Source organism: Mytilus galloprovincialis, chromosome 6, assembly GCF_965363235.1.
Source record: "Mytilus galloprovincialis chromosome 6, xbMytGall1.hap1.1, whole genome shotgun sequence".
Classification (NCBI taxonomy): domain Eukaryota; kingdom Metazoa; phylum Mollusca; class Bivalvia; order Mytilida; family Mytilidae; genus Mytilus; species Mytilus galloprovincialis.
This window is the reverse complement of record NC_134843.1, coordinates 98,250,391-98,268,001: the sequence shown is the minus strand read 5'-3', so window position 1 is coordinate 98,268,001 and position 17,611 is coordinate 98,250,391. Positions and strand designations below refer to the sequence as shown.

Here is a 17,611-nt window from a genome sequence, read left to right as displayed (position 1 = left end):
TTGTTTAACTTTAAATATTCACGTTCTAGAAGAGCATACGATACTTTTTTTTCTTTTTTCTTTTTAAAGCGTTGGTATTTCGGAAAAGTCTTAAAAAATGAAAGTTTGCGTTTTTTACATGAAACATCAAAATTTAAAACTGGTTATTTTTTTTTTATTTTTTTTTTTGTGTATATATTTCGATTGTGCATATCAAAGTTGACTTTAAGTCAAAATTTGAAGGAATAATCAAAGTAAGTCGTATGCTCTTAATCGCTCATTCAACCATGACGATTGGCCTTTGATTTGCTTTCTATATGAGGATGTTAAACTGTCGAATAATATCATAAGATCATCGTATGTTTTAGAAGTTTTGATTGGACAAATAAAAATAGAAACCCAATTATGTATTAGATAACATACCTTAATTTAACCCAAATACACATCCGGGTAACTTAATAACTAGAAAAGAAGATGGCTGCGATTAGTGAATCGAGTTCCACTGAATCGCTGATTTCTAGTGTCCAGGACTCAGTTGATCGTATAAAATCTTTATATCCAGCAGTTAACGAAGAAGAGACACCACTGCCTAAATGTTGGAGCCAAAAAGACAAATTTACTTGCATCGGATTATCTCAAAATAACCTTCGGGTTCACTACAAAGGTATCGACTTTTTGTTGACTTTACGAAATCAACGTAAACAAACAAAAGAAAACGCAATTTATGAAAGTGTAAAATCACAACTTAGTGAAAAAAGAACGGAAACATATTCAAAATACATTTTTTGTACTATCGAAGAAGTTATTAGCTATGTTTTAATTTTGTGAACCAAAGAAGGCAAATGAACAAAGAGAATCTAAAAGTTGTCAACATGATCAGCTGATCATCTGTAGAGTGTTCAGTGACGCATTTAAATTCATCAATCTGATCAAAACAATAGATTTACCTGTCTGTTAATCAAGTGATTAACTCATTTTCATACAGTTAACTTGTTTGCCAGTTCATTTTTGTATTTAAAAAAGTAGAAATTTGTAAACAATAAGACTGATCTGCTTTCACTTCAATGGCCCCAGACTTGATATGATAATTTATTTAAATAATTAATTTTCACCTCATGTACTGTACATTTAGCTTCTTTTCTCTTTAATACAATCCTAAAGGTTCCACTTGTCAAACTGTAGGACAATTCCTAATCATCTAAACTTTACCTGTATTTTTCAACCTATAATGAATAAAATCCTAAACTATAGGAACATATGTTCATTTAAACATATGTAGCATATACACACTGTGTAAATTGTAAATAAACTTGAAATTGTTATGTTGTGGCCAAATCGGTTCTTGGGGTGAACAATAAATTTTCAAAAAATTCTGGAGGCCTGCGAGACGACTTAATTTGTTTAAAATTGGTATTGATGAATACTGTTATATCTTATGCAGGGCATTAGCTCATGTTGAATGAAGTTGTCTGTGCCATATAGTTTTACCCTTGTCTGTAATTCCGTCATTCTGCAACAAACCATTATACACATTTTTTTCTAAACACCTTCAGATATTGGGCTGATTTTTGGTATGCGAGTTAACCATAATGAGTTACAGATCAAGTTTAAGTTTCCTTCCGCTCCACTAATTTTTGCCGAAATTAAGGGCTTTGGACTTAGATAAATTGTTGAAAATCACAGTTATCATGGTTATACAGACTTTTTTTCTAAACTCTTTCAGATATTGGGCTGATTTTTGTATGTGAGTTAACCATGATGAGTTACAGATCAAGTTAAAATTTTTGTTCCACTCCCGTAATTTTTGCTGAAATTAAGGGCTTTGGACTTTGATAAATTGTTGAAAATCAGTTATACGGACTTTTTAAACTTTCAGATATTGGGATGTTTTTTGGAATGTGAGTTTTTCAACTTCAAAGACGGGGCCAATCGGCTTTGACACATCTAGTTAGAAAATGTATTGATTTTAGAGTTTCAGTTAATTTCATGTATCTAGGTGAACGAATATTGAAGGTACAAAACAGGAAATTGGACAAATATGACATTAAAACATATGTATGTGATAAATCAACATGAGCTTACATGTATTGATGTAACACAGAGATGCAAACAGTTTTTTTTTCCTGTCAGACAATGGGGCCTACAGGGTACCAAGTTTTGCCAGACCCATATTTTCACTCAAAAATCAAATGAAATTATGCTATTGAACAAACATTAATTTTGATTTTGTTGATATTATTATTATTTTAAAATAACCTGTGATTCATAACAATTGTAGTTTATTGAATAATACATTACATAATATTGATCTGATTAAAAGTTAATGATCTCCCCTCTTGCCATTTTGGGTTGAATGACCTTTCAGGTCGTTTCTCCTTTTCGTACAAAGACCGCTTTACAGCTTTATCAACTTGAATAGGTGACTGGTTTGGTCTTTTACCGGGTTTCGACCCACTTACAAATTTTATCGGCCATGACATATTTCCTGAACTTATCAACTATGCTTAATAGACCTCCTTCCTAGAGAGCGAATTTCTAAAACAAAAAACATGACGGAAATACAGAGAATTGTTCGGGGCGAGATGGACAAGGTACGAAAGACTATTACTGGGCGGAAATACTGGTTCCCGGAGTTAGAAAATGCGGGGGAACAGGACATTTACTTTTATTAAAGATGATCGCAATTTTATAAACAAAATACTCTGCCGGGGCCGACGGGGATTTCAGTTTTGGCGGACCCAAGCGGACTTAAATATTGCCGGCCATCAGGTCCTGCACAGCTATGAGTTTTGCCGGACCTGCATAAATTCTGCCCCTTAGGTCCGACGGGTCCGACGATTAGTTGCATCTCTGGTAACAGTATTTTATTCATTGGTAATCATACCACACTTCAGTAGAAAAATCATTTAGTTTCACTGGTGAGTTGTAACACAAATCCATGAAATTTAATAATAATAACGTGTTTTTTCCTGTAAATAAATTTTGTGCATGTGCAACTTCTTTAAAAAAAATTTGCTTGTTCTTCAAATTTACTGTAGTGGCAAATAAAAATGTAAAAATAGGGGTTTAAGGGACCCCTTTAAAGCTAGACATTAAAGTGCAATTTTTATAGAAATTTTATTGTTTTTTTTTATAAAATCATTTGTAAGCATATGCCTACAATGCTATATAGGGTGCTACAATGCATGCTACTGAACTTATGACCATATTTTGTACATTTAAAAAAAAATGGTGTGCACAACTCACCATATACATGTATATGTTTATTTTCTTCATTTTGATTTTGATTTTTTAAGGGATAGGAAAAGCTGCCAAAGATGCTGCCAGTGTGAGAGCTACACATGCAATACCTGCATCATGTGGGATATATTATTATGAAATCAAGATCATCAGTAAAGGCAGGGATGGGTAAGTTATGATTATTTAAATATGATCTATAATCAAAAGAGGAATTAAATTTGGTTTGTCAAGGACACATTATTTCTGTAGCAGTCAAAATTAGTTTATTTGTGATGTGTAATTTATTCCAGAAACAAATATATGTTGTACATTTATAGTCCCATTTTAAAATGGTTTGGTGGGGTTCATGTTGTTATGCCCCTATTTGAGACATTTTATTCATGCATATTTGTTGATTTAATGGAATTTGACATGACTGTCGTACAAGTGAGAGGTTTAGCGCTATAAAACTAGGTTCAATCCACCATTTTCTACATTTGATGTCTGTACTAAGTCAGGAATATGACAGTTGTTGTCCATTCATTTCATGTGTTTTGTCATTTGATTTTGCAATGTGATTAGAGACTTTCTGATTGAATTTCCTCGAAGTTCAGTATTTTTGTGATTTTACTTTTTGATTTGTAGATACACAATGCACCATACAGGATTAAATATTTCTCAATAAAGTAAATTCAGGAGAGTCCTTTTGTGAGATACCACATCTTTGCAGTGATAAATGCTCATTTTCACACATTGCCATATCTTCTGAAGTTTCCAACTGTCTTGTTTGTAAAATGTATGACTTATGTTCTTGATCTAAATTTCATGGTTCAATATCTGCTAAAAAAAAAGGATCAGTTAAGAATTGTAACAACAAAAAATCAGTTACAAGCATTTTTGATAAAATGTAGGTCAAATTTGATTAGTAAAATGAATCAGTGGAAGCTGATTAACAACTACATCAATCTGTGGTTCTGACTCTGATCTCTTTTCATTGGTCATTGAATAACACTGATCAACCTTATGTTAATATGATTAGGTCTTTGTCAGAGAGTATAAAAATGAATTATTAGATGATGTAGTTGTATGTACACGATGATGTACAGTAAAGGTGACTGTAAATTACCCTTCATCCTAAATCCCTTATCAAAATGTCTTTCTGAAATCTACTACAAAAGAACAGACTCATTCTGAAACCCTACAGACATCTTATTCTGAAATCGCATACTTCATGTATCATGTCCATGTGTATAAACACTTCTTTCTGAAGCCCCTGTATCATATATTATTGTCATCATCATGTCTTAGCTAAATATTATAACTTCTCCCTGTGGTATTATTAAAATGAGATAATGCTATTGATGTCAGCCTATGGGAATAGTTTAAAATTCAAGATATATGAATCATCATTTAAAGCTGTTTTTCAAGTTTATTGCCTTTCATTGATAAATAGAAGCATGCCTTGTCTTAATTGTTGTATACATGTATAATAGTGCAGAATAGATGCAATTTAGTACGACAAGTGTTCTCCATTAGGGCCCTGTAATTGGCATTAAGGTAAAGTGGTGCTTTATATTATTTGAATGTAATGCTACAATGATTTCCTTATACATGTTATAGATTGTGTGAGGAATATAAAATGCCATAATTTCAGTGAATTTAGGAAAATGGTATTTAAAGGTTCCTTGTTTACAGAATGCCATTTATAAGAAATTTATAGGGAGAACACCGAACTATAGCCCCTCTCTATAATGAGTGTATGTATAAAAAAAAACATCTTTTTACTACTTGTTTACCATCACACATTAAGGTGAATGATGCAGTGATGTTTGTAGATAACTTTATTGAAAAGAATGACAAATTATTGATTAATGTATATTATGACTAACAGGGGATTTTCATAAATGAATTGTTGTAACACATCTAGTTTACAAAATCATTAAAGGAAAATATTTGTGATACCTAGAAAAAGACTTTTTATACGACCGCAAAATTTAAAAAAAATTTCGTCGTATATTGCTATCACGTTGGCGTCGTCGTCGTCCGAATACTTTTAGTTTTCGCACTCTAACTTTAGTAAAAGTGAATGGAAATCTATGAAATTTTAACACAAGGTTTATGACCACAATAGGAAGGTTGGTATTGATTTTGGGAGTTTTGGTCCCAACATTTTAGGAATTAGGGGCCAAAAAGGGCCCAAATAAGCATTATCTTGGTTTTCGCACTATAACTTTAGTTTAAGTTAATAGAAATCTATGAAATTTTGACACAAGGTTTATGACCACAAAAGAACGGTTGGGATTGATTTTGGGAGTTTTGGTTTCAACAGTTTAGGAATTAGGGGCCAAAAAAGGGCCCAAATAAGCATTATTCTTGGTTTTCGCACAATAACTTTAGTTTAAGTAAATAGAAATCTATGAAATTTAAACACAAGGTTTATGACCATAAAAGGAAGGTTGGTATTGATTTTGGGAGTTTTGGTCCCAACAGAATAAGGGGCCCAAAGGGTCCAAAATTAAACTTTGTTTGATTTCATCAAAATTGAATAATTGGGGTTCTTTGATATGCCGAATCTAACTGTCATGACTGTGTATGTAGATTCTTAACTTTTGGTCCTGTTTTCAAATTGGTCTACATTAAGGTCCAAAGGGTCCAAAATTAAACTTAGTTTGATTTTGACAAAAAATGAATCAGTTAGGTTCTTTGATATGCTGAATCTAAAAATGTACTTAGATTCTTGATTATTGGCCCAGTTTTCAAGTTGGTCCAAATCGGGGTCCAAAATTAAACTTTGTTTGATTTCATCAAAAATTGAATAAATGGGGTTCTTTGATATACCAAATCTAACTGTATGTAGATTCTTCATTTTTGGTCCTGTTTTCAAATTGGTCTACACTAAAGTCCAAAGGGTCCAAAATTAAACTTAGTCTGATTTTAACAAAAATTGAAATCTTGGGGTTCTTTGATATGCTGAATCCAAAATGTACTTAGATTTTTTATTATGGGCCCAGTTTTCAAGTTGGTCCAAATCAGGATCAAAAATTATTATATTAAGTATTGTGCAATAGCAAGTCTTTTCAATTGCACAGTATTGCGCAATGGCAAGAAATATCTAATTGCACAATATTGTGAAATAGCAAATTTTTTTTTAATTAGAGTTATCTTTCTTTGTCCAGAATAGTAAGCAAGAAATATCTAATTGCAAAATATTGTGCAATAGCAAGATTTTTTTTAATTGGAGTTATCTTTCTTTGTCCAGAATCAACTTAAAATCTTTGTTATATACAATATACAATGTATATTCACTTTTTACTACCAACTGATAAATTAAAATAATCTTTACCATTCAGTGATAACAAGCAGTTTTTTTACATCTTAATATTTTATGATGTATTTAAATGAGTAGTTATTGTTGCAAACTCCATTAGAAATTTTAATTGAGATTATTATATTGATATGTGACAGAACATTATCTGTTCATGTGTGACAGTTGTGAAAGTCAGTGAGTGAATCTGTGAGAGTGGTAGCAATCAGTATGTGATAAACATGATGCATGTCAGAAAGGTTTGGATGCTGATATGTAAAAGGTTAAAATATAGAACTTTTGCTATTGGTATTGGAGACACCTTTGGATAATTATCATACATGATCTAAAACTTTGGTTAGTTTCTCTAACTTGTGCATGATCTAGAACTTCAGCCAACCATATCTATATATGTGATCTAGAACTTTAGCTAACCATACATTGTATATGTGACTGAGATTTTGAGCTAAACCATATGGGATCTAAAATTTCAGCCCAGCATATCTATAAATCGGATCTATAACTTTAGACAACCATACATTGTATACGTAATTTAGAACACAAGCTAACCATATATGATATAGAACTTCAGCCCACCATATCTATAAATATGATCTAGAACTTTAGCCAAATATGTATGAGCTTAGCATATGTGATTTAGAACTTTTAATTTACTTACAGTTGAACATATAAATTTTATCAAACCATTTGTCATCTAGAACCTATACTTACATGTACAATACAAGATCTAAAATTCTATCAAACCATATCATGTGATCTCAAACTTTTATCACCATAATAAAACATGTGTGTGATCTAGTCTTTAGAGCTTTAGCTTATCACATGTAATAACATATTAGTTTAAATATACCTAATATATTTCTGAAGAATCCTAGAAAAATAGCATGTACTTGTAGCTGTATAATCTTGAAATGTGAACAATTGCCTATACACAAGTCTTTTCAAGACTATTAGTGTGGACAATGTAAAATCATTCAATAGTCTTCCAATAATAAGTTTGTATTATTTTGATCTGTTTTCAATAAATCAAATGTAAATCATTTAAGGGCTATGTCTGAGTATGACCATGATGACAGATAAGGCAGGTGTGTATTTTAAAATGATATTGTATGCAAATGCAAAACTTAAAATACTTTTAATTAGCATATTATATAACAGTCAAACTTAAATTATCCTGTAAACAACTGAGCAATAAAGGCCTGTGTCACGCCTCATTGACCCAGATATTGTAGATACATTTATTATACTAATGTCACAAAAGGTAAACATGTGCAGCGTTACATGTACCTGTAAATGTGTAATACAAGTTACATATCCTACATATGTATAATCATACGACCTTTAAAATTCTCAAGGCCACTAATGTCCAGCGGTCAATAATGTTCTACCTATTATGATCTACAGGTTAAATACACTATTTATAGTAACTGATGAATAAACCAGAGTCATGACAATTTCATAATATTTAGATATTGATTGTGGTTAAAATACTTTTTCACCTAAGGAAAAATAACCTCTGTTTATCAAAAGTGTATTCTATTTGAATTTTATTGTTTATTTTTCTGAAAGATTTGTTTACATTTGAAAGCTCAGCCTAGACATCCTTATAGTTTCACTAAGTGGAGAAAGTTTCCTTTTATTTACTGAAAGTAAAAAATAACACTTCCTTAAATATGGTTTCTTTATTTGATAATACTGTTACATTAGTTAGTTATGTGCACTGATGAAGAAATGTTAGATACATTTGTACATGCGCATTATATGTACTTCCTAAGTAAACCTATTATTCATTAAAATTCACTAAATTAAGGGTGAGCGACCATATTTTGGAAATTGAAAGGGGTAGATACAAAAATATAAAAAGGGAAGAACGTTTATGTCAACATTGTTGTCTAAATAAAATAGATGGTGAAGAGCATTTTTTATTTACATGTACAAAAAATAAAGATTTAAGATTTGAATTTTTGCAGAAAGTTAGAAATATCTATTCCGATATAGATAATATGGATAATTTGGATAAATTGGTTTTATGTCTTTCTTGTCCGTCTATTATGCAGTATGCTGCTTCATTTGTTAAAAAGTCATGGTCACTGAGGAGGGTGGACTCAACAACTGCATGAAAGATACATATATGTATATAATGTTTTGTTCTTTTGTTGGTTTTTTTTCTGTATGATGTATTGTAAAATTATTATGTTGATTTATTCCTTCAACCCATATGGGTAAAAATGTGCATTCATATATTCAATTAAAAAAATTCTGTTCAAATGTCTTGCAATTTATTTGAACACAACATTCAAGAAATTCAGATTTTAATATTTGCAGTTTATGTGGTTGTGATAAGATGTTCACCAAAGGGTCAATAGTTTATCTTGGACATACAAGTTGTCCACTAATCTGAACAAAGAAATAGACCATAGGTTCATTAATGAAAAAAATATTTCATAATAAAAGTACATATAATGGATAATTACTAAAAATGTATAACTGTACAATAGACCACATCTTAGGAATTTGTAAGGTGGTACTTCAAAATGATGTTTTAGGCTTTAGTTTGTTAGTTTGTGATAAGGTCAGTCACTCAGTGTAAAGGGAACCACTCATAGATAGTAAATGTTAATTGTATGCATGCAGTTGTATTAGAATGGGCACATCTCCTTAGTACAAAGACTATTTTGATCTTTACTCTCTGTCATGATTCATTGACCTCTGTCATGGTTCATTGACTTCATTGACTTTTATTTTGAGTTTTGCATAGTTGTTAACTGTTACTATTTTTTGCATTATACATGGACCATTAAACCACATACATGCAAGAAGTATCACTGGGTATAGCAAATTATATTTGTAAATATACCTTCCATTGTTTAGGGAATAGTTATGACTAGCTACAAAGTTGTAAAAATATGTTGTTTGATCAACAACTCATAAAAACTCTAATAAGTCATTAAATGGTGCCTTAACCACAGGCTCACAGCATTCTTCAATGATAAAACTCTATTGATTAATAATATTATTGCACTAGATTATGAATAGGTGAAATTTATTGGAAAGTAAATATAACAATAGCATCTAAAATATATATTTACATGTAGGTCATGTTTATGTGTTTTATAGCTATATACAATGTAGGTCATGTTAATGTGTTTTATAGCTATATAGGTCATCTGAGATCTGTTTGACAAGATACATGTACAATCTATTTATGACTTTTATGGGATGAGATAAGATATTACCTACTAAGTATATGTTTCCATTGAAGCCAGACATAGCTATGGTTACAAGGTAATCATGGGCAAAACAACTTATAATTGTCACATTTCTTTAAGTTTAAGGCTATAAAAAACAATATTTTCCCAAAACAGAAACTTGGTATGAGTGCACTTGTCTTCTTAAAACTTTCAAATGATAATCTGTCCAGCTATGTACATATGACTGATCTATCTGCCACCATTATAAAGTCCATCTAGCTATTTAACTTTTAGAATCATCTTTAAATTCGATGAATGTTGATCTTTGATCTTTTGATCAGAAAACAAAATGAAGTTCAGATATACAGTCAATTCTATTAACTAGATTGAGCATCACTTCTTATGAGTTGATTTAAAGAATATAAAAAGAAGATGTGGTATGATTGCTTTTGAGACAACTATGCAGAGGAAACCAAATACCACAGAAAGTAATGGCTATAGGTCACCTTACGGCCTTTAACAAAGAGCAAAGCCCATAGCACATAAAGAAGCACTTTTCTTTTAATTTCTTAATGACAAGTTTATAGAGATGGAGAATCAGATTTAGATACTAATTTTGGCTAATCACTATACCTATCTCCATGAAATCATTGACATAGTTTTGTGTTGCACTGACAGGGAGACTCAAATTACTTACTTTCTAAGTTTTCTATGTAACACCAAACCAAACCATCCAATATATGCACTATTGAAATTTATTGATAGATGCACTGTAAAACCTAAGCTGTATGAATATTTAACAACTTATTGATGAATATACAGGACACATTTATCATAGCTTTAGATGACAGACATGATTCATTTAAAATGTTTACAAGTTTTTAAAAGTGTTTAATTAATTGATTTGAGTTTCTCCTCAGTAATCACATGTCATAAAAGGAAGGTTAAATAAGATGTTTTACTACTTGATATGTTAACCAAATCTGAATGTTGGGTACAATCGATGTTACATGTTTTTTCAGAAATACAAAATACTTTATTACAGAAAGCTCAATTATAAACATATTTGATAATAGCATAGCTCCAGAACTATTTTTCTTGATTGTGCCAAGCACATGGTACATGAGAGTAAGATAAAAAAAAAAATCTGGTTAGCTTTGTTGTAGTCAGAATTATGTTTATGGGTTTTTTAAGGTGATATGTCTTCATGCAAACTTTTACCTGTGCTATAGAACATTGTAAATGTGGCTCAGTATGTCAGTCTGATACAAAGTAGGGTTGATAGTAACATCACAATAACATGTTACCATCCAGATATACATGTAATGTTAAAACATGTTACCATCCAGATATACATGTAATGTTAAAACATGTTACCATCCAGATATACATGTAATGTTAAAACATGTTACCATCCAGATATACATGTAATGTTAAAACATGTTACCATCCAGATATACATGTAATGTTAAAACATGTTACCATCCAGATATACATGTAATGTTAAAACATGTTACCATCCAGATATACATGTAATGTTAAAACATGTTACCATCCAGATATACATGTAATGTTAAAACATGTTACCATCCACCAGATATACATGTAATGTTAAAACATGTTACCATCCACCAGATATACATGTAATGTTAAAACATGTTACCATCCAGATATACATGTAATGTTAAAACATGTTACCATCCAGATATACATGTAATGTTAAAACATGTTACCATCCACCAGATATACATGTAATGTTAAAACATGTTATCATCCAGATATACATGTAATGTTAAAACATGTTACCATCCAGATATACATGTAATGTTAAAACATGTTACCATCCAGATATACATGTAATGTTAAAACATGTTACCATCCAGATATACATGTAATGTTAAAACATGTTACCATCCAGATATACATGTAATGTTAAAACATGTTACCATCCAGATATACATGTAATGTTAAAACATGTTACCATCCAGATATACATGTAATGTTAAAACATGTTACCATCCAGATATACATGTAATGTTAAAACATGTTACCATCCAGATATACATGTAATGTTAAAACATGTTACCATCCACCAGATATACATGTAATGTTAAAACATGTTATCATCCAGATATACATGTAATGTTAAAACATGTTACCATCCAGATATACATGTAATGTTAAAACATGTTACCATCCAGATATACATGTAATGTTAAAACATGTTACCATCCAGATATACATGTAATGTTAAAACATGTTACCATCCAGATATACATGTAATGTTAAAACATGTTACCATCCAGATATACATGTAATGTTAACTACATGACATTAAAACACTAATCTATCACCATTATCTTCCATGTGGTTAATTCTAGTAATGCTTCATCAAAACCTGTTCTATATAAGGTCAGGTGTAAATCACACAAATTTATTTGAACACATAAAGATTGCCTAAATTACTATAAAGAGAAAGTTCCAATTGGACTCACATGTTCAAATAAAAAACGGTCCACACAGATAAAATATGAGTACTATGACTTGTTTCCGTAACTGCACATAGTTACAGATGTTTTTGTCAGAAAAAAAAAGACCAACATTTTCATGTATCAACAATACCTTCTAGAGATCATTGTAGAGACAGGGTTAAATTCTTACTTTACAAAGATGACCTTGTATTTCAAGTGGGAAAGTAGGACAACCATTATTCAAAGTAGAACTTCTAATATTTTTTTATGTTCTGTCAAGGAAATGGCTAAGACATTTAAAAGTTTATTTGTAAAGGTGAACGTCTTGTTTCTATTTATAGTAACTGATGTAATTTATAATCATCAGTACATGGATAAGAAGAAAGTACACCAACATTTCCCTATATCAATAATACTTTCTAGTGGTCATGGGAGAGACACGGACAAATCTTACTTTAAGTAGATTACATTATATTTCAGTTTGAACGTAGGACAAACTTTCATCAAAGTTATTAAGGGAAAGGCTAAGATATTTAAAAGTTACTGTTTTTAAAGCAATTCATTCAAACTCATTAATTGCAAAGTTGTTAAAAATTTATTCAAAAAGGAGCTCTCTATCTGAGATAAGGATGTTAATTATAATTTGTTTTTGTACATGTAAAAATTTGAGAAGCTACAAAGTTATTTTTGACCTAATTTGAGAGTATAGCCAAGCTGACACAGGAAGGACAGTAAACCAATTTATTTATAAATAGAATTAATGATATATTTGTATACTAGTTGACAAATGGTAACTTACATAAGAAGGAAGATACTTTATGACCTGTTATGGAATAATTTATACATGTATCTTATACTTCATTTAAAATGTCTTGTTTTATATTGATTTGTTAGTTTTATCAGGAAATGTCATAAGAAATTAGAAATACCGATTTAATGAATTGCAGTGACTTAATATTACATGTGTTGATACTGATCAGGTTTATTGGTGGAAGAAGACTTCAAGTCTTCTGAAGGCCTATGGTGCCGACTTTAAAATCATTGAACCTCTGTATACCGTATTCGTTTCTGTGTATTATAATTTCATAACAACTTCTGATTACTGACACCGATTTTTACACATGATTAAGCATCTGAATCATTTAATTTGTAAATTAGGATTGAAAAACAATCACTATTGTAAATATGTACTCTTTTATTTATGTAAATTATTAGATTTTAGCTCATCTACATGAACATTATTTGTTTACTTGTAACCGGATGTTTTTACTGTAGATATTTGTAGCACGCATGCGTGAATTTGGTATCAGGACAACTCACCCTGTTTACATGTTCGCCCTTGGTCTGTTCGTCCTGAGTTCTTTCGCCCGTATAGTACGTTCGCCCTGTGTTCATTCTGTTTACTCTTATCAAGGACGTTTTATAATACGTCCTTGCATTTATTAAAAAAAATATTAATATTAAGGGTATCGTTAAAAAACTCTAAAACACTATTTGCTTTGCACTATACATACTATTCTTTTCAAAACTCGAGAGTGACAATTTGTGAATAAATTAATGTACAATTTAGGTCAGTCAGTAGCGATTGTATCCTCCACGCTTCAGGAAAAATTCAGCCACAGGTCATCTCGTGCTTTGATCTAAGTGTCGTAATATTCTTACAGAAATTCTTTGCCATTCATTAATGAAGGCTGTTCGTAATTCCTGTAAATTCTTACTAGCTGGAACCTTGTTGTTGTCTATTCGAACAATATCATCTCAAACATGCGAAATGGAAATCATATCCGGTGATATGGGTGGCCAAAGAATCGTGCAAATTACCTCCTGACGTAAATTATCGGATACAATGCGTTCTCTGTGTGGTCTAGCATTATCGTCCACGAATATCGGTCTAGTTGCAAGATTGTTATTGTCAAAATGTGGCACAACGATATCGCGGGTAATTTTATCGCGATATTTTTAACCCTTTATAGTCCCATCCAGACCATAAAGGTAAATTTTTCAGTCGAATACAAAGCATCCCCAAACTGTCAAACCTCCACAACCAAACGCTGTAGTTACAATGATGTAAACGAGCCTCACGATGGTATCAGCTCCGTACGCGCCCAATACACTTTCGCACCCTACACGTTCGCATTCTACACGTTGCCTACGAGTCAGCAATGGTCTTTTGACTGGTCTACAGGCATGTAAATAGGCACAATTTAGTCTGCGGTTAACAGTTTCATTTCATTGCACTAAACTAGGAAGGAAAAAACGTGTATGTAGCTTTCGAAAACCCAATTTTAAATGTACCTAGGAATAAAATTCAGACCTGATTTTTTACCAGTCGATTAACAAAAGATTAACAAAACATATGTAATCAAAGCAGTATCAAATTTAATTGTAAAACAAAAATTAGAAGCAAAAACATTTAGGTGTAGCTTAACTTTTGGCGAGGTGTATAGTTGTAAAATCGTGAACATGGCATGTGAATTTTCATCTGCAAGCAGGTTCTTACACAGCTTAAGGATAAAAGCATGGCTGATTGACAAAATTCAATGATGCAGTACTACCATAAAGATAATAAATAGTTTTTTTCACTAATTTATTGACAAATAAATACTTGTTGTAACATATTTTATTTTTGTATTCAATTAAATGATTTAAAGGACAATGTACTATTCTTTTTTCACAAAGACCAACAAACAGGTTGGGGCACCGCCCCCTCCCCCCCCCTTTTTCCCCATTATGAGTGATGTCCCTTTAAATGAGGGACTGTCCCTAAAACAAGGGGTCATTTTATTGTTGAAAAAAAAAGAAAGAAAATTGTTAAGATTTTTAACTCAAAAGTGGGAAAATTCATTATATTTGGAACAACTTTTCTAAATGAGGGGTCAAATTAATAAAAAAGTTATAAGTTTAGAAACATCACAAAATTCTTTTGACATGTTTTGACCATTCAATACTTGATAGATCTTGGGGAAAAGTTTCATCAAATAATATGAATAGAAAGGTGCTCATTTTTTACAGTGGGTTGTAATGTTCTTCCAATGAGGGGTAATTTGGAGTGTTGTTCCCAACCTGTTAAAGGTCCATCTTTGTGCATAATTCAAAATTGAAATTTTAAACAAGCATCTAATATTCTTACACAAGAAAATAAACCCTGGTCTGTTAGCTACATGTTCATCTTTTCTACCGATTTAATAACTACAATCATGCAAACAGACTTAAGAAAAAGGCATGTAAGTTCATCATACAAATATGACACTTTTTCTAGACAATCCAGATCGTGCAAAATACTTCGCTAAAAAATTGTAACCTTTAAAATTGTTGTCGTGCACTAAAAACCCCCATGGGAACTTTCAAAAGTTGGCGGGTATGTAACAAGTCTTACTATTTTTATGCCCCATTTGTTGGCATTATATTTTCTTGTCTGTCCGTCCGTCCTGCTTCAGGTTAAAGTTTATGGTCGAGGTAGTTTTTGATGAAGTTGAAATCCAAACAACTTGAAATTTAGTACACATGTGTTCCTTGTGATATGATCTTTCTAATTTTACTGCCAAATTAAAGATTTTACCTAATTTTCACAGTCCACTGAACATAGAAAATCCATGTACTTATGACACATTCTTGTTTGAAGAAAAAAAATATGTCATAGCGATAATGGAACAAAGCAGGCTTGGTAAGTGGGGCTGCTTTTATGGTAATTCAAGTTACCTTTTAATCTGGTGCAGAAAAATTGGTACCGTTAATATAATTACTACCACTGGGTCGATGCCTCTGCTGGTGGACTGTTAGTCCCCGAGGGTATCACTAGCCCAGTAGCCAGTACTCCTGTACTGGCATGAACATACAGATTTTTTGTGTTATTAAATTTGCTGTTACAAAATGTTAAAAATTATTATAAATTAAGGAATGTATCTCCCTCATGCAAAGCTCTGATTCCTTTCACAGATTTGGCTATACTTTTTGGAATGTTTGGATTATAGCTCTACATCTTTTATATAAGCTTTGGATTTTACATATTTTGGCCACGAGCATCACTGAAGAGACATTATTTGTTGAAATGCGCATCTGGTGCAGAAAAATTGGTACCCTTAATGTTATTATTCACCTTCTTCCACCTCAGAGCTATCAGCTCTTTGATTCATGAGATGCACAACCTGCTTCCTCACATCGAAATATAAAATACATGTATTACTATACATGCTATAATTACATGTGAAAGAATAGAATTTAGAATCTGTGTTTGAAACAGATTATCAGCAGTAAGTTGGCCAGAGAATTGCATGGTTTCAATACAAATATAAAAAGAAAAGGCAGTGCATACTTATATTAATATATATTAGTAACAAAAAAAGGTGAATATTAAGAGAAATTAGTGTCAGTGCCAATGATATACCTACTGATCAACAAGATAAAAATAACATACAGAGGTTAGGATATGATTTTCAGTTATAAATAGAAGCCAATCTCCTCAGTTTGATTACTGTTGCTGTGAGAATATGGCTTTCATTACCCTGCAGTTGTTAAAAAATTTCAATACCAATAAACTTTTTATACAACCGCAAAAATTTGAAAATTTTTTGGTCGTATATTGGTATGACATTTGCGTCGTCGTCAGAAGACATTTGGTTTCCACACTATAAATTTAGTATAAGTAAATAGAAATCTATGAAATTTTAACACAAGCTTTATGACCATAAAAGGAAGGTGGGGATTGATTTTGGGAGTTTTTGGTCCCAACAGTTTAGGAATTAGGGGCCAAAAGGGCTCAAATAAGCATTTTTCTTGGTCTTCGCACAATAACTTTGGTATAAGTAAACAGAAATCTATGAAATTTTAACATAAGGTCTATGACCACAAAAGGAAGGTTGGGATTGATTTTGGAAGTTTAAGTCCCAACAGTTTAGGAATTAGGGGCCAAAAAGGGCCCAAATAAGCATTTTTCTTGGTTTTCGCCCAATAACTTTAGTATAAGTAAACGAAATCTATGAAATTTTAACATAAGGTCTATGACCACAAAAGGAAGGTTGGGATTGATTTTGGGAGTTTGATCCCAATAGTTTAGGAAATAGGAGCCAAAACGGTCCAAAATTAAACTTATTTTGATTTCATCAAAAAATGAATTATTGGGGTTCTTTGATATGCCAAATCTAACTGTGTATTTAGATTCTTAATTTTTGGTCCTGTTTTTAAAGCAATTGCTTTTATGCCGTCGCGTATGGCCATCTTTGTGACCCAGATCAGAGACTCCGCCCAGATCAAGCCATAGTATTTTGTTAAACAGGCTCCTGGTCAGTCATTCTTTAACACCTATGTATGTTTTCTAATGCAATACATAGCTTGAAACTTTAAAAAAAAGTTAGTGGATTTAAGAAGTTTCAGAATATGTTCTTGTAGATGTATTTTTGTATTTAAAGGGTCAACCGTTTGACTATCAA

The 17,611-nt window shown here is 31.5% G+C and overlaps 1 protein-coding gene across 1 annotated transcript in view; it reads left to right on the top strand.

Annotated features, from left to right (window-relative positions):
* Positions 1 to 423: 423 nt before the first annotated feature.
* The window catches only part of LOC143080888 (ran-binding protein 9-like), a 31,987-nt gene continuing 14,799 nt past the window's right edge, over positions 424 to 17,611 (top strand). The window contains exons 1-2 of the mRNA XM_076257041.1: positions 424 to 643; positions 3,276 to 3,387. Coding sequence (XP_076113156.1) covers positions 454 to 643; positions 3,276 to 3,387 — 302 coding nt within the window. The 5' untranslated portion in view covers positions 424 to 453. The remainder of the gene's footprint in view (positions 644 to 3,275; positions 3,388 to 17,611) is intronic.